This window comes from Telopea speciosissima, chromosome 8 (genome assembly GCF_018873765.1).
Source record: "Telopea speciosissima isolate NSW1024214 ecotype Mountain lineage chromosome 8, Tspe_v1, whole genome shotgun sequence".
NCBI lineage: Eukaryota > Viridiplantae > Streptophyta > Magnoliopsida > Proteales > Proteaceae > Telopea > Telopea speciosissima.
The window spans coordinates 45,236,593-45,255,145 of record NC_057923.1 but is presented as its reverse complement, the minus strand read 5'-3'; the positions used below and the strand labels follow the sequence as shown (position 1 = coordinate 45,255,145).

The 18,553-nt window shown below is 39.6% G+C and overlaps 1 protein-coding gene across 2 annotated transcripts in view; it reads right to left on the bottom strand.

The window, feature by feature from the left end:
- Positions 1 to 4,601: 4,601 nt before the first annotated feature.
- The window catches only part of LOC122672933 (crossover junction endonuclease MUS81), a 67,714-nt gene continuing 53,762 nt past the window's right edge, over positions 4,602 to 18,553 (bottom strand). The window contains exon 14 of one of the 2 annotated variants that reach the window (XM_043870444.1): positions 4,602 to 4,950. In XM_043870444.1, the coding sequence (XP_043726379.1) occupies positions 4,849 to 4,950 (102 nt within the window). In that variant the 3' untranslated portion in view covers positions 4,602 to 4,848. Of the gene's footprint in view, positions 4,954 to 18,553 lie in introns of both variants that reach the window. The other variant, XM_043870443.1, reaches the window with a different exon arrangement.

Sequence of the window (18,553 nt, the reverse complement as noted above, 5' to 3'; positions counted from 1 at the left end):
ACCCTTATTACAATATCATGTATTGGAATCCTTTTTACCATTGCTGATCTGGGAGTATTATCATTATTACAATTTAATTAGTTTACCATAATATGAAGTTTAGTATAGTTTACCAAAATAATGATGCACTATAAAAACCATGCAGGAGTTCCATATTTATTTCATAGAGACCCCTTTGGAACTGATATAGGAACTACATTGGAAAAGGTTTTGAACGTGATGAGATTACTATTATTAATCATTTCAAGGAAACATTTCAATTGTCTAAAAAATGAGGCTAGCACATAGTTGTTTTCCAACAGATGATAAGGTAACCTAGAGATCAATATCGTTAGCTTTCTAGGTGTTATCTATGTTGTAACAATGTTGAATCCTTTCATCATCTATTTTTGGAGTGTGCATTTTTGCGAGTTGTATGAGCATAGATATTGATGGTCTTTAATTAGATGTGGGTTAGCTTTCCTTCGATTGAAGAGCTTTTCTCGTGGTGGGGAAGGAAATCAGCAGTGGTGGCTTGCAAAACTTTGGTTTGCTGTGGTCATCTTGGTGTCTTTTCAGATATGGAGGGAAACAAACAGAAGACGTTATGATAATACTCATCCACCCCCTTGTTTAGTGCAGAAAATGATCATAAGAGAGCTGCAAGAGTGTTGCCCGTCGGATAGATGTCTGAACTTGAATATTGATGGATGCTCACTCGGTAATCTAGGTTGTTCAGGGGCTGGTGGTATTTTTAGGGATGTTGCTGGTCATCCTTCACGATGTTTTATCTCCTATAAAGGTGTGGTTACTAATTTTATGGCGGAATTTGTAGCTTTCTTCATCGGGCTACATCAAGCATATTTGATGAAAATGGATATGCTATGGATTAAATGTGTCTCACAAGCTATAGTAAGCTACATCATAAAGCACAACATTCCACGATTTTTCCAACAACAATGCGAATCCCAGCTAATATCATGAAGAGCAAAAGAAGGAGCACTATCCCAAAAAAAAGATATTCTTGTAGTTGCCGCATGCTTTGCCAATTTATATGCTACCACGTTCGCTTATTGAAAGACATGAGAGATTGTCCAGGAGATCTCATTTGATGATTCACATCTTGCAGACACACCTCCTCGAATCCCGTGGCAGGTCCTCACAATGGCGACTCCGCTGGGGATTGATGATCAAGCTTTCAATACTAGATGCTACTGTTGAACATAAAAATTTTCTGTCTTATGCATTGTTTGATTGATAACATGTTTGGCTAATCCCTTTTGTATACTAGGTGTATCATTCATCGTATTCGAAGTGAAATCAAACAACGAACGTACTCCTTGTTGTGCCTCTACCCCCAAGGAGATGGGGCACCTCATACTAAGTACTCTCAGATCGAATGACGGCCGCTTTCTACACCACTATCATGTACACACACACACACACACACACATGGGAACACATTTAATCACGTGGTTAGTCATTGGACACCATGTGTAGTCATGGGTAACTCGTGATGAAGCCACAACCATTGATATTTACTTTATGGATTTAGAATCATCGACAAGAGTATTCACTAGTGTGCCATGGGGTATTTACAATACCCAAAAAGGACATTATAATACTAATACATTATAATATATATTACTAATATTAGAATTAGATTTTATATTACTACTATATTATATTACAATATATTATACCATATTGATAGTCTAACCGAGTACACGAACTAGAACAGAACCGTGGAGCCGCCAGGAACCGAAACCAAACAGATTTGGAATTAGCATCAATCTTCAGAACAAAGGCGGGACTCAATCTGGTTCTGAATCGGACTAACACTTTTTAGATCCGAACCGAACCAAATATCCGATTCTACACCAAATTACACCCTTAATATCTGAGGTAACAAGCTAACAGAGTTACATTTTGCGTGTCCGAAAATTCCAATTGATTGGCAATCCTTGGGGCTAAATATTGTGGTGATAGTACAACATAGAGCGACCACTGTTATTGATTTAAAAAATTTTTTTTTTTTTGGAGAATTGGTACAACATAGAGCGACCCCTGTTATTAAAGGCCAAAATGAAACTATAAAACTACATGTGGACCTCATTAAATTACCCATCTACCTAAACTGCCATTGTGTTGCTAACCTAGTCCACATGAGCTACACAAGATGCATCTCTACAAAACTTAACATTCTGTTACTGTTATGGTACCATACAACCTTACCCCTTGTATTTGGATTCTTCTCCTAACTGTTTGCTCAGGAAATGAACTCTACCCATGTAATGTCTAAAGGCTTTTTCTGATAGTACCAACCTAACAAAAAATCAGTTTGGTTGTTCATCGGATAAGGTCATCAAAGTATGAGTAAAGGGGCTGTTCCAGGGTTTTTAAAAGCAGAATTCGGGATCGAATGGTCAGTGCTGATTTCCTATCTGAATGGTCAGGGTTTTATTTTTGGAACAAAGCTCTCTTATTATTATAAGAAAAGCACTGTGCTATATTAAGTTACTATCATATACAGAACTTTTAGTTTTCTGACAAGGACTATTATATAAAGATTCAAAACGTTGTGGCCTATCACTGGAAGGCAATTTCTTTTATAGGGCTCAAATGGCCCAACTAAGAGGGGAAAATACTAAAATAAACAAGGGAAAGGGCTCTCTAAGCAAGAGACAGAAAAAACAAAAAAAAATCAATTAGGTGCACCAAAATGGTATCGAATTTAAAGAGCAGTAAGGTCAATTTATGTGAAGAGGAGAAAGAAATAGACACAGTGTGCTGGCGTATCCTACCCCAGTGGCTCAGGGATCGGGCTCCTCTCCTGCAACCCCAGTGCCTAGGGAGGCATCCAACGGCGCTGGCCTACTGGGCGAGAGATGTGTGCCTGCATGGGGCCCGGTACACATCCCACATGCCCAGCACTGTTGTATGCCTTCCTGGGCAGTGGGCTCGCAGGAGAGGAGCCGAATCTGTCGCTCAGGACTTTTTTCCCAATAAATAAAGACAGCAGCAATTGTCAACTTGTGTGCTTTCCGCACGTAAGCCTCCCTTGTAATAGTGTTTCAGCTGACTTTTTTTTTGTTTTTTCAAGTTACAGATGATTTTGAATTATGTTCATAATTTCTACATGGTAAAGGCATATGCTTCGTACCTTAGTAGGGGAGTCCACGCCTGACATTTCTCTTTAAATAAGCTAAAGCCCGAGACAACTAAACCATCAAATTCAAAGTCTCCTAAAGTTTTGCAGCAATTTTTTCCTTCTTCCCAAGTTTCATCTGAGAAACAATGTCCAGCCTCGTCTACAACTTCTTTCCCACTGATTTTCTTCCTCAGCAGTTCCCTGTCAATGGAGAAAGAACCCAAAAGCAAAAGCAAGTTGTTACCCAGAAAGCCATTACAAGTGAAGGAACCATGAACTGCAATTTCTTTCCCACTGATTTGCTTCATCATATTCATTTGCCTGTGGATGGAGACATGAGGACTCAAACTGTTCATCAAGCAGCCACTGCACAGGAAAGAACCAACAAATTCAAATGCGCAATACTCCAAACACAGCAAGTTCACAGCCAGAGTTTCAAAGCTATTTCTGTTTGCTCATCACCTGTTGTTTTAGGCCCTAAAACCATTGGATCAAGGCGAACCACGGCTTTCTCTGCTCCTAGAAATGTTCCTCCCAAATTTTGGATGGAGTAGTAGTCCAGCTGAGCTGACATCCACCAAAACTGTATTTTCATAATAGGTAGAGTTAATAGAAGTTGTTGTATCTTCTTCAATTCTATTGTTTCTCTCTTTCCAGAACTGGGTGGTCTTTCATCATCCCTTCCCTGATAGGGATCTATAAAATAAAACGTTTAGTATATGGATAATACAAAGATTCATCTACCAATACATCATGTATACTCTTTCTCTAACAATACATCATGCATTCTCAGTGCAACCATGAAAATTCAATATCTTGTACATTAGCTTCCTAATAATACACCATAAATATTCCAGCTAGTCAGTGCTCTCAGATTTCTTCAGCAAAACAAAAAGTCAATTGTAAGAGTGATATTATTTTTAAAACCAGAAGTACTGGAACCCTCTTTACCATTGCTGAACTGGGAATAATGTCATTGTTGCAGAGTAGTTAGTTTACCCCGATATGAAGTTGAGCACAGTTTACCACAATAATAATGCACCATAAAAATCATGCATGAATTTAATATTTATTTCATAGAGACCTCTTTGGACTGATAGAGGTAATTACACAGGGAAAGGATCTGAACGTAATGAGATCCTCATGCCGCTTGCATATATACTTATTTACAAGGCAGTTTTTTAATCAGTCTGCAACCATCTTTAAAACTGAGAAATGAAGATCAAGTATTATAGTTGCCTATGAGCCAAGATTGTGACATGAGAGGCATTAGAAACATAATTTCAATATGTATAGGACATGATCCTCGATAAAAGTGCAAAAATATACACCTGTCTCAGTAACAATTTGATGATAATTATCATTGAATGCTCCAGTAAGGATGAGTGAGATGATTCAGATTAGAGGAACTAAAAGAGCCAGAGGAAGGCTTAAAATGATTCTAGGAGAAGCGAGGAAAGATATGCATAACTTAGGATCTATAACAAGTATGGCTTTGGATAGAGTAGATTGGCTAATGAGGATTCATGTAGCCGACCCCATTTAGTTGGGATAAGGCTGTTGAGTATTTACAAAACCATCAAAAGGAAGATCTTTCACAATTCATAGATTTTCAACTCAGAGGAAGCACCATAACGAATGGAAGCTTGAGTCAAGTCTTTGATATACAATATTCTCCCTTGGTTTGGTAAGATAACAGAGAGAACATGTGCAATCCATCAACCACCCCAAACTAGTTGGAAGATGTTCCTGCTAGCAACTGCACCAATCAGATTGTTACTTTGCTTCCTCAGCATCTCTTCTTGTGCGTCTATACCACCATCCTTCAACAATCACAGAAATTACTGAAAGTGAGAACAGAGTTCAGAGTTTTATTTACAGAAAGAAATTATCAAAATAACCCAGATATTAAACCAGCCCAACAAATTAAATAGCATTTGAATTTTTCAGGAGCCAAGACTTAAAGATGAGTATGAAACATCCAAGTAGGATACTCACTAAAGAAGAAGTTGCTTTGCACCATGCAAGTAACTACATATCCTCAGCAGATTAAATGGCCAAGTTGAATTTTCCAAGGCCAAATATATAAAAATCACAAGGTATGGAAGCTCCAAGTAGGACATGCAGGGGGAAATAAAAGATGTTTTTCAACTATCCCTGACCATTACAAAAGATTTGATTCACACCCAAGTTGAAGATAATCCAATTCCTACGAAAATATGAAGCTTTAAAAAATATATCAGTTTCCAGATGTAGCTTTGATGACCCCAGAGATATAGTTAGAAAGAAAATGACAAATCAATACCAAAACCCCATTTACCTATCACAAAGATGAAACCATTACTATCACAAAGATAAAAATAATGAAGGTGAAAATACTTGAACAAAACAGAGTAGAAACTTCGAAGAAATAGCTAATTCTATTCATTAATGAACAAAACAAAGTTCTTGAGGTCACCATATTTCTTTACTCCATGCAAATGATCAAGATTGATCCTTTTGTTTCTTGGTAAAATGTCTCAAACAGGCACCATGTGAAAGTATCTAAGAAATTCCTCAAGGAAATAATCCCATCTAGAAAACTGACGTTCAGTTTATGCATCTTTAGAAGACAAAACCATTTCCCAAACCCCATCTTGCATTAAGTGCAAAAAAAAAAATGGTGCCCCCAGTGCAAGAGGTTCCCGCCACTGCGGGGTCTAGGCAGGGTCATAATGTACAGTCTTACCCCACTTCGTTGAGAGGCTGTTTCTCAAGTCAAACCCGTTGCAATGGAGCAACCTTACTATTGAGCCAGGTCCCCCCTTACTTTTAAGTGCAAAATGAGATGGAAAAAACAAAACTAAAGTATATTAAATGTCAAACTACCCTTAACATAAGCCTGTTTTCTCTGTAGCAGCCTTTCAGTTGTTGAAGCATGAATATGATAAAAGTAACCCTACGAGCCACATACAATGTCCCCACCCCCAAAGCATGCTTTGGCAACTGAAAAGCTGAAAGATTTAAAAGAACTATTTTTTTTTCTATGGTTTGAGGGGTATACAATTTAAACACAGTTTTTTTTTTTTAATCACCCTTTTTGCTTATTCATTTTTATACACAGTTTTTCAGGTCTGCACAGTCCAGATAGATGGTGGGACTAGCAATATCTGCATGTGGTGGGTTGAAATTTTTTAGAAAGTTAGACTCAAGGATTTAAGTTTTGTACCGTATCAGCCAAAGCATACCAATATGTATTATATCCTTAAGGTAGTAATACAATACGTATTCAACACAGTATTTATTATAAAAAAAATTACATCATACAGTATCAGCCGATACTTACCGATAGAGCTCAATACTAATTGATACTAACCGAAACAGTCGAAATTTACCTTAAAACCATATATATATATATATATATATATACGAAAAATAAAAAATTATGGGAAAATTTGACAATTGGATGGATATTGATGCCATGGTTCAAGATCTCAGTTGAAACTATATCTCGGTTTCGCAAGAAACCGAAATGAAACCTTCCTGCGATAACACTTTGTACCTGGTTTCAACCAGGTTTCAACATGTTTCAACGAAATTTCGCAAGTATCACATGTTTCAACCTGGCTCAACCGGTTTGCTTCCCATCTGAAACCAGGTTTCAACATGTTTCGACGAAATTTCGCAAGTGTCACATGTTTCAACCTGGCTCAACCGGTTTGCTTCCCATCCCCATCAAAACCACCCTCATTTCGCATATTTTGACCGAGAGCATGTTTCGCAGGTTTCGACTCTCGCAAGCACATTTTTGCCAAATCCTTCGATTTTCGGCCCAAATCGCTACATTCTTCACTTGGGTTTTGGATTGTCATCAGCAAACAACTCTTCTACACCTTGGATTGAAAGATCAAGCTTGAAGGTAATAGTATTTTTTTCCTCAAATCCAATTTTTTTGTACAATACACAGTAGATTTGTTTCAAGGTTTTATATGTTCGATAGAATGATCTGATATACAACTTCATGGAGTCAGATCATTTTTTAGGTTGTTGAATTAAATTTTTTTTAATTTTTTGTTTCAAAAACACATTTTCCGACAACAAAATTTTGAAAAAAAAGGGGTAATATGTGATGGATGGAGTTCAAATTAATATATGTTAGACACCGTTGGCCGATCTTCGGTGTGATGGTATCGGAATTATTTTAGTTCTTTTATTTTAATTTTTTGTATTTTTCAAAAAATTATTTCTGAAATGCAAAAAAAAAAAATTTGAAAATAAATAATAATTATATTTATTTTAGTTTGAAAAATCAAGAAAATTAACAAAAAATAGGAAATATGTTTTCAGCCGAATTTGATTAGTATTGTGATTTTTTTTTAATTAATTGTTGTTGATTAATTAGTAATTATTAAAAATAGTTTAAAAAATATTTTTTTAAAAAGGCAAAAATATCATACTCAGGGAGATATTTAGAATAAGATTTGCTGTTGTTTAGGAGCCATATTTGAAGTGTACATGTTAATAATCTTTGTGCTCTTGTTGCAACAGTTTAGCAACAAGTGTTGTATAATGGCTGGCCAAGGCGGGGACATTGCATGGCTGCACGGGAGCCCCCCTTTAGACTGACAAGAAGAAATCTGAGTGCAATTACTGTAAGAAGAAAATTAGGGGAGGTGGGGCCACTAGACTGAAGTGGCAACTTGCTGATGGTGACAGGAATGTCACAAGCTGCCCTAGTGTGCCAAGTGAGATAAGCAGGCTATGGCAACACATCTGAGGGGCAGGTAGAAGTTTGGAAGGAAAAGAGGGCAGCTAGGGAAGAGTTTGATGATGCCTGTCTAAAGAGGATGGCTGAGTTAGAGGAGGGGATTATGACAGTGAGGAGTCAGATTGGGATGATGACATGATGTAGAAACAACGGCAGAGACTGCATAAATAAGGCGGGTAGGGCTAGCTAACAGAGAGACCTTTAGGATAAACCAGGAGAGATTGATACAGATGGCCAGGGGAGCTGGTTCATCTAGACAGCCTAGAGAAGAGCCCGAGCTAGAGCCACAGCTACAATGGAGGAGGAGGTTGAGACATAGAGAGCCAGAGATTTTATTCACGAGGAGCTAGGGTATGAGGGCCCCAGCCGCACCCCCCTCCCACCCCAGCCCCCACCCCCAGTCCGTGACCCAGTTGTTGAGTTCCTTCAATCAGATCCTGCCCTCTTTGCAAGACAGGATGAGAAACAAAAGAAACTGAAACAGATGTGGACTAGTGTGAAGGAGAAAGTGGGGATTACTTTCTCCAAATGGGCTTTCTACCACAACATTCCAATCAATGCCACTACAGGGCCATACTATCAGAAGATGTTAGATGAGAGAGAGAGGGCTAGCCCAAGAATGAAGAGACCCACAACATATGATATGTATAAAGATTACTAGCCTCACCACAAGGCAGAATTGGAGTATATTGAGGGGCTGAAGCCGATATGGGAGCATTATGGAATGACTGTGATATGCGATGGTTGGACTAGACCCACTAGAGAGTCCATATCAACTTCATGGTATGTTGTGATGGAGAATTGTCTTCCTCAAGTGAGTTGATACATCCAAGGAAAAGAAGGATGCAGAGTATTATTTACAAGCTATTGAAGGAGGTGGTGAAAGATATGGAGGTAGAGAATGTGGCACAGGTTGCCCCTGACAATGAGAGTAATTTTAAGAAGGCAGGGCAAAAATTGATGAACAATCCTAGTTACACTGTTCTGGACTCCATGTGCATCCCATTGCATTGATCTCATGTTGAAGGTCATGGGGAATCTAAAGATTGTGAAAGAGGTAGAAAAGAGAGCAAGACATGTGACCACCTTCGTCTACAATCATGGATTTGCCCTGCACTTGTTAAGGAGCAAGTGTGGTGGTGACTTGGTGAGGCCAGGGCTGACATGCTTAGTAACAAACTAGATCGCTTTGAAGAGCTTCAAGACATTCGAGACAAAGGAGTCTGGACTTAGTTGCATGTTTGCTTCAGAGGATTGGTTTGACTTTGAGGGGTCTAGTTCTCGTGGAGGTCGGGCAGCCCAAGCCACCACTACTAGTGACAAGTTCTAGGATGACCTCAAGGTCATAAAGATCTTAGACCCGGTCGTCACTGTGTTGAGAATGGTGAACTCACAGAAGAAGCCCACCTTACCACACTTGCGGGCATCTATTGACATGATGAAGATGCAGGCAGAGACAATGTACAAACTAGGTAACACAAGGTTCATTTCCATTATCAGGGATTGTTGGGAGAGGCAACTCATGGATCAGCTGCTGACATGGTTCGATATTCTGGTGTCGTAGGCATAGAGGAACCACACCAATCCATCCCAAACTTGATGGTTAAACTCTACTGTTGTGACGATACTATCTGGTAGATCCAATGGAAAAAAATAACTCGACGCTAGGATGATAAAAAACTTAAATTACTTTATTCACCTCAATTTAACTTGTCAATTTGTCATTTAATTTTTATTTTTATTTTTTTAATTGTGGTACTTTGCATTGTTTTCAGCATACTATCTTAATCCTAAGTACTAATACAAGCATAGACTTGCGATGAGACAAAATCTGATAGAAGTAGTTCACACAATGATGGAGAGGCTTGAGCCAAATCCAAATGCTCAGTCGGTTATCAAAAGGTGAGAGTAGGGCATTGCTTGGTAGTTAAGAACTTATGCAATTATAATTTTGGTATTGATGCTAACATGGGTACCAAACAATGAAATGGATAAGATAAAAGGACTCAGGGATGGCACTGGGAGTTCCAGTCGGGTAGTGGTTGTTGCGGATCGGGATGGCACTGTTGCTGGTTGGTCCAATCACCCTAGTCTTTTCGTTCATATTTAAGTATACATCATTGTTTACCATCACCAAACAATACTCTTTAATGCTCTTATGCAGCTGAAATGGTGGTAGCAATAAGGAAGACATTCACCCAACCTACTCAAGATAGCAGTTAAAGCGCTTTCCCATACATGTTCCACCAATGGGTGCAAGCACTACTAGAGGAGGTTCAACCTCATATACTCCAAGAGGCGGAACCGATTGGGTGCTAAGCGGTTTGAGAACTTGGTCTATGTGCATTATAATATGAGATTGAGAAAAGAGCACAAATGCCTTGGCATGGAGAACGATACAAGCCTAATTGAGTTGGCCGAAATCTCCCAGATGGAAGAAGATGAGGAGAATCCCCTTTATGAGTGGGTCAGGGATTAAGGTGAGTCTGTATTAGATGAGGCTAGGGGTCGGCCCAACAACGAGATTGCTTCATAGATGGGTGTTGACAACAAAGGGATGAATTCACTCACAGACCCCATGTTCATTTGAGGCCTACCCTGGTAGTGGTGGAGATGATGAGGAAGAGGAGTGATCCTATTCCTCAAACGCCACTCACATACCTTCCCCGACTCAGGACCATGATGGTGATGGTAATGGTGATGGTGATGGTGGTGGTCGTGGTGATTGTGGTGGTGGTTGTGATGAAAGAGTAGCAACCTTATGTGAGGACCAGATGATTCGGGATCCAGAGTCAAAGCCATAGAGATTCACAAGGGAGACTAAGTTTACTAATGCCATGCAGGATGAGGATCACAAAGCACATATAGGGAGAGACTACACTCGAGGTCCACGAAGGTGGTTCAGACCTGATGAGGAGGCAGCTAGTATGGGCATGGATAAATCGAGCTTATTGGCACAATGGAAGCTATGAGTTTGGGGGAGAGTAAAGGATCTAGGCATTGGTGCACGACACCTTTCGTAGAAGAGAGCCCCAGTCCAACACATCATGGTGTTAGTGGCTTCGAGAGCGTCGGAACAGTACACATGTTAGGTATGGACCGTATGGAGGATACGCTAATGGACCATCCTTCGAGAGCAGTAGAGCACATAGTTGCCAAGAACCAAGGCGACCAAGGGGGTAAAAAAAGGGTAACAAGGTGTTGCTTAGGCGACTAAGGCGACACCAAAAATCAAGGCGAGAGAAAGGCACTTGGACGCCTAGGCGTCGCCCTGACAACTATAGTAGAGCACTAGTTCATTTGGATATGGTAGTGACCATGGTGGATCTTCTGCTTCATTTGGCTATGGTGATGGCCATGGTGGATCTTCTGCTTTTTTTGATATGGGGATAGCCATGTCGGATCTTCTACTTTATTTGGATATGGGGTTGGATCGGGTGTTGGGTAATCTTTTGTCAATAGCATCTTTGAGTATCTGGCCCAGCCATGTGTGCCGGCTCTCCCTTCTTTCAGTATCAGTGAGCCATTTCCCAGGTTGGGATATCTCGGACATGTTGATGATGGGGCTTATAGGTGGGCAGTAATGGACTATTAGAACAATTGGGCCTAAAACATGTCATAGGATACATATGTGTTGCATTCTGAGGAACGGTTACGACATCTTCAATGGTACGCAGCTCGTGGATTGGACCCGCCAAGAAAATCATAGAATTGAGTGGTGAGTGTTATATCATCTATCATGTATGATTGTTTTTTCATTCTAATGTATGATTTGATTGTTTTAATTGCTTATTTACATTTCCAGTAATTTATCTATAGGTTTACTTAGTGTTTAAAACAAGGCTAGTGTACAAGATCATTCAGCGTACACTAGCAAACTTTAGTAAAAACCATAAATACCAATTTGGTTCTTTTTGTGAAACTAATTCAAAAGTAGGCAGCACAGAAAAAATCAGGGCAAAAAACAACTTTTTGGGCCTTGCCAAAAGTTTCGAGTTGGCCTAGAAAAAATACCAGGTTCCAGTCGAAACCTACCATATCTCGGTTTCGAGGCTGACCGAAACTGGCCTAAAACTGATATTTTCAAACCTTGATTAATGCAAATGGGCCCAATGTTGTTTGAAAATTACATGTAATGTACGAAATACATTATACATGCATAGCTTCATTTTTATGTATTTTTTATTCTAATTCTTTTTTTGGAAAATAAAAAAAAATTATGAAAAATGAAAACTTTATGGATATTTTAAGCCTTGGTTGCACTACCATCAATATTTCGACTAGGGGCAGTATTGCATGTATATGTGGTACAACATCATTTTGATTTCATCTTTACCTGAAAGCACTTATAACTCTGAGTTTGAACCAACCCACAGCTCCCTATGGTATTAGTAAATATAAAAAATCTCAAAATTTATAGATAATCAATTGAATGCAATTAACTCGTCATATTTCATTCTACTTTTTAATATCTTTTAGATATTGCTTAATTATAGTGTTCGATGGTTCAAAATTGTATTTTACATGTATCCTTAACATTTCCATATGTTTCTTGACCATTTCCATTCGTCTCTTTAGCGTATCTTGCATCTCTCTGATATGCTACGTACGATACAAACAACAACAACAACAGACTCAGACTTATCCCAACTTAATGGGGTTGGCTACTTGGATCCCAAAAAACAAAGTAGGGGGAAACCAAGGTCTAAACAAAAAGAAGGGTAATGAAGATATGGGGGAAAAGAGGGATGGTAAATGAGATGAGAAATGAAAAAAAGGAGTCTAGAGTTGTATTTAGACTTCATCTTAGATTCCTATTACAAATAGGAGTCTAGAGTTATGAGTTGGATATTACGTTAGAGATGCAAGTAAGCGAAGGAGGAGAAGTTGAAGGCGAAAGAGTTGAGGAAGAGAAAAAGAAGAGAACAAGAGAATGGGGGAGAGATATTTCGGTTGTAATGTCTTGTGTTGGAGAGACATCTCCACAAATCTATATTACTTAAATGATATTAAGAGGAATATTACATCCACCTCTCTAGGGAGGTAAAACATAAAAAAGGATAAAAAAGAGAAAATACATAATAAGGCAACTAGACAAAAGACTAGTTCCTAAACTACAAAGACTAGTTCCTAAACTACCCTTATTACATAATTTCTAACATTATGTAATCTGATGAGTATAAATAAAGACATTGCGAGGGGGGGGGCCTGCTAGTATCGACTATTGTTCTTTAGTCAGTCCCTCTTTCCATTCTCTCCCTCAGCTCTCTTCTTCTTCACCGGTTCTGGTTCTCAAGTTCTTATATTGTTACATGGTATCAGAGCGATGAAGAAGAAGAAGAAAAAAATAATCCGCTAGTCTGAGAAGAGGGAAGGTCTCCGCAAGTCCCAAAAAAAAAATATATATATATATATATGTTGTTTCATTTCTACCTGCTGCTATCCTTGCTTTATTTTCATTTCTGCTTTGCTGTTATCTTGTTTGCCGCTGCTTTATTCGTGGAGTTAATCAAACCTGTGCTGGAACTGTGAGTTCTTCAGGAAGAACACTGAGTCTCGTGTCAGATCGAAGATTTACTTGTTCAATTCTCTCGGTTCTCCGATTGGAAACCTGGTATCGATTGAAGATTTATTTTCTACTACTTCACAGTCAGTTGCTTCAATTGCTGGGTTGTTACCAACCCTATTTCCTTGTTGGGTGCGTGATATGCTGCCGCTACTACGATAACTCTGCTCCCGTCAATGGTTGAAGAAGTTCTGCTGCTATCGATTAATATTTATGTGCCTGCAAGAGCCCTCCTCAAGATTGATCTTCCTTCAAAACTACAAGGCCATCGAAGGCTAGCTGAAGGAGTTCTCTCCTTTGAAGTTCACTGGTTTTCCGCCTCTGGTTCATGCTAGAGGTAGGAAACGATTTGACAATTCTTCCTTTAATTTCCTTTATTGCCCCTCACTACTAGCAATAATTTTTTGCCCTTACTTCTAAAGTTAATTACTCATTACTCTTGCCTCATATTTGCTTCCAAGCTACCCCCGGAAAATAATTATAAACCCCTTCATGTCTTTATCTAATTTTTCAGTTTCCATATATGCCCCTCCTTTTATCCCTAATTCCAACATACTTTTTAGTTATTGTCCCTTCCAAGTTTGCCCTTATTAAATACTTGCACATCCCAATTTTGTCCTTTACCCTTTTATCCTACTACGTGACTTCTTAAATTTTCTGGATATTCACAAAACTGCCACTGCCATTATACATTGATCTACTTGGGCCTTTGGAACTCATAGTAAGCCCAAACAGGGTTTCAAACCTGGGATTGTTTGAATTAATTATAGATTTGCCATTGGTCTTGTATATTTGCAGTGTTTTTTTTTTGGTGGGTCCTTGATTACATCAATTTGGGTTGCAACTTGTTTTTCAAGATTGGTATTTGCATGGAGTGATGGTTCCTATTATTGGAATTTATGAGATCTTACTTGCATGGAGATTATTTCTAAGGTGAAGGGGTGAATTGTAGATTATTGTATTGGGATCTTGTTGCAGCGTTACTCTTGATTATTTGATTTTTTTTGTAATGCTCATCCTTTGAGATGTTGATGATGATCGGGCCATAATTATTCAAGAAAAGTATTATTTAATTTACGATTTTAATTTAATATTCATGATTAAATTGATAGCACTTTGTAATTTTCTATGATTGCAGGCAAACGGTGGCAACCCAAAAATTTATTGGTTTTAGCAGTAATTGCGTGCTTAAACTATTTACGAGCCTTCAAGGAGTCAGTATCAACGTTGCACGGAGATGATACAAGCATGAGAAGTCGGTTTAATTACAGGCCGGATTTGGGTTTAGAAGTTATGGGGAAGAAGATATGAAAAAAATAAATAAAGAACGGATTGAAGGGCAAAAAGGGGAATATAGTTTTTAAGAGAAGAGGGGAGGAGCCATATGCTGCCCACGTATCTCTCCCATCTCTCCTAAATCTCTCTCATCTCCCCTAAAATCTCTCTCTACCATTGGTCCTCTAATTCTCCTAAACTTTTCCATTCATCCACAGTTTCTCTCTCCCATTTCTCCTAAAAATCCAAAAAGCTAATCTCTCCTCTAACTCCCTCCATGTGATTTCTCTTCCATCTCTTCTCTAAAATCTCTCCACGGTTCCCTCTCTCTCTCTCTCAATTTTCTCTCCATCTCTCACGCTCTCATTCCATTATTTTTTTCTCTTTCCCTTATTTTTCTTTTTAAGAATGGTTCCCTCCCTGCTAGAATCGTCCTCGAGCATCCACGATCCAACATAGCAACCCCCTTCCATCGGTCCACCATTATTCTTCTCTTCTAAATCCTTTTCTTCTCCACGAGTTTTTCTGGACAGCATTCTGCAGAGAAGACCAGCCACACTAGTTGCCACACCATCATCTCTCCAGCCGCTGCCTCCATCAACATTGCACCACCAGTCACCTGTGTATTGTGCTCCATGGAAGATCGTCGTCACCGTTGCGGCCCCCTATCAATTAGCCCCATGAGTGGCTAAGTATATTTTGTCTTTAGGTGTAGATGAAGCATTGAACTTTGTTAATTAAATTCTAATTTTCAGTACACTTGATTGCTTGATGTGTATACCATTCCAAGTGAAAGATTTTAATTTATTAATTTAGTTTAGAGGATGTGTTTCTGTGATTCATATTTTCTATTCAAGCAATGGTTTTTATTGTGATTGTGGTTGTACCGTGATGGCCTATATCTGACTGAAGTCACTGAACTAAGCGTGTTAAGTGTATGCGAAAGACGATAGTGATCGGCAAGATAGGCTATAACTAGGATGAATTGCAATTATCATTGTATGGTATCATTAAGCTTGTAGCTGTAATGAACCGAAGTGTGCGTCGGAGATTAATTAATGGATCAAATTCGAAATCTGAAGATAATCTTCTCTCATCGTTTTCTTCTTCTTCATCGATTTTTATTTGTTTATTAGTTCATAGTTTATTTTTAATTGCATTCTAGATAATTGTTTTTTAAATCACTTTACATCATCTTAAGTAACTTAGCCTTCCAGTTCCCCGTGGATTCGATCCCTTCTTACTACTATGCTAGCAGTAATTTAGGGTTTAATTTTGATACGTTAACGACATGATCAATTGATTATTGGCGGACATTATTATTTGTCCACATGTAATGCTACATGTGGGGAGATTGAAGACTATTATTCTCTTATCTGATCAAGCTACCAACTCAAGACTATTTTTATCTGAAGATTACTATTATTTATTGGTTTGTATCCTCAACAATAATTTTATTTGTGAAGATGGTATTCAACAACAATTCATATTTATTTGGTCTACAACAACCTGATGTTGTCTGGTCCACAGTAACCTATATTGCCTATCTAGTTCACATTATCCTATAATGCCTATTTGTTCCACAGTAACCTATACTGTTTATCTGGTCTACAACAACCTAATGTTGTCTGGTCCGCAGTAACCTATGCTACCTATTTATCATTGGAGTTTTTATCTAAGATCTTTGTTCGGGGCTCTATATCTGCCTTTGTTTGAGCAAAATACTACTTACTACCTACCTTCTTTAAAGAGCTTATGTGTAGCTATTGGAGCTGCCCTTTTATCTTTCTTTGCGAAGATCATTACCTATTACCTGCCACATATGATGTAGCCATTAGATGCTACACTTTTATCTCTCTTTGAGAAGATGACTACTTACTACTACTAGCCTTCTTTGAGAAATGCCTTTGATATTGTTGTTGCTGATATGATATTGTGAATTGCGGCTAGTGTTAGGTGTTAACTACCACCTATTTTGCTCGTTGTTGATTGGGTTCAACATGAAGATTATTATCTACTGAAATTGTTGATGGTTGATGTGCTTGAGTTGATATTGCTACCTGAATGAAGTTCTCTCTGTGCTCACTAGTGTCTACCACTACTATTTATGCTCAAGATTGGTGTTGGTATTAATATTTTGTTCTTCTTGTTCCAAGCTGGAGCCTTTTAGTATAGGTATACTCCAGCTTGAGGGGGAATGTTAAAGACTACTCACGATAGGGGGAGTGTCCCTATCATGGTGTAGTTGTGAGTCCTTATAGTTTCTATTTTAGTCTTAGAGTTGTATTTTGACTTCATCTCAGATTCCTATTACAAATAGGACTTTAGAGTTTGTAATCTGATGAGTATAAATAAAGACATTTTGGGGGGGGGGGGGGGGTAGGGGACTGCTAGTATCGACTATTGTTCTCTAGTTAAGTTAGTCCCCCTTCCATTTTCTCCCTCAGCTCTCTTCTTCTTCACCGGTTCTGATTCTCAAGTTCTTAAATTGTTACATACAATGAAACGAACATAGGAGTTTGTCGCTAGGTATTTGACCAAATTTGATCGTCCAGTTCCTATATCTATACATTTTTTAAGCTAGCATCTAGCCTAGTGGTTAGCCCTTAAATTAATTAAAGTTGTCATCGAGTGACAAAAATAATTGTCGGGTGCGCAGGTTTAGCTCTGGAGGCGCACGGTAGGGTTTTTTCAATTGTGGGGTCTTGGCAATGGCGGGTCCTCCTCCTCGGGAGGAGCGCCTCCAGGTTCCTCATCTCGAGGCTGTTGACGGTAGGGCCTCTTCTCCCTCCTATGCTACCGTGGTATCGAGGTCGCTGGCCATTCCTCATGCTACGATCGACGTGAAGAAGCCTTCTTCTCCGTATGGTAAGCCGTCGGTCATCTTTACCAAGGAGGAAATCGCAATGTCTGAGGAAGATTTTTCCACTTCTTTTATCGCCAAATGCAATTACGTTAGGCCCTCTCTATTTGTGATCAAGGACTTTCTTCTGAAGCACTTATTCCTCCAAGGGGACGTCGTCGTCTCGACTCTGGATCCGAGGCATCTTCTCCTTCGCTTCTCTGTTCCGTCCGACTACGTGAAGGTGTAGCTGAAGAACCAGGTTCATATCTAGGGCTTCCTTCTGCGATTCATGAAATGGACATCGGAGTTTGTCACGGGCTGAGAATCTCCTTTTGCTCCCATTTGGGTCTCCCTGCCAAGGCTACCAGTCAATTTTTATCAAGGCAATTTCCTGGTGTCCATCGCGGGTGCGATAGGAAAGCTTTTGAAGGTTGATGGGGCGACGGCCAACTACACTCACACAGTTGAGGCAAGGTTCTGCGTCGAGGTGGATCTGAGGGCTGCGCTGCCGTCACAGGTTTGAATAGGGTGTGGCTCCGAGGGCTTTTACCAAAAGGTTGTATTCGACCGCCTCCCCTCTTACTGTGAGTCTTGCTCGAAGATAGGGCATTTGAAAGCAACTTGCAGGAAGTCGCAAAGGAGCAAGGGTGTCGTGGTGCCATCAACCACTGCCGGAGAGTTAGGTGATCGTCAGTTTGGTGGCCCAGCCACTGTGGGGTGTGGGGGTTGAAGCTGAACCCAAAACCAGCGAGGGGGTTTTCATCCCCAGGGGAGAGGGGTCATCGCGGGGAGCTATTGGGGCTTTTGAGGAGCCTGCCCAGAAACAGCCTACAGTGCGACGCAGCTTCGAAAGGCGAGGAGGGCGATGGATACCTGTTTGCCACACTACGGCTTTGGTCCCTTGCGACGGTGATTCCGGTGCTTCCTTGCTTGCGGGGGACCAGCCACCTGGAGTGGAATGCGTGGATAAGCCCGTCGAGGTGGCTCCGC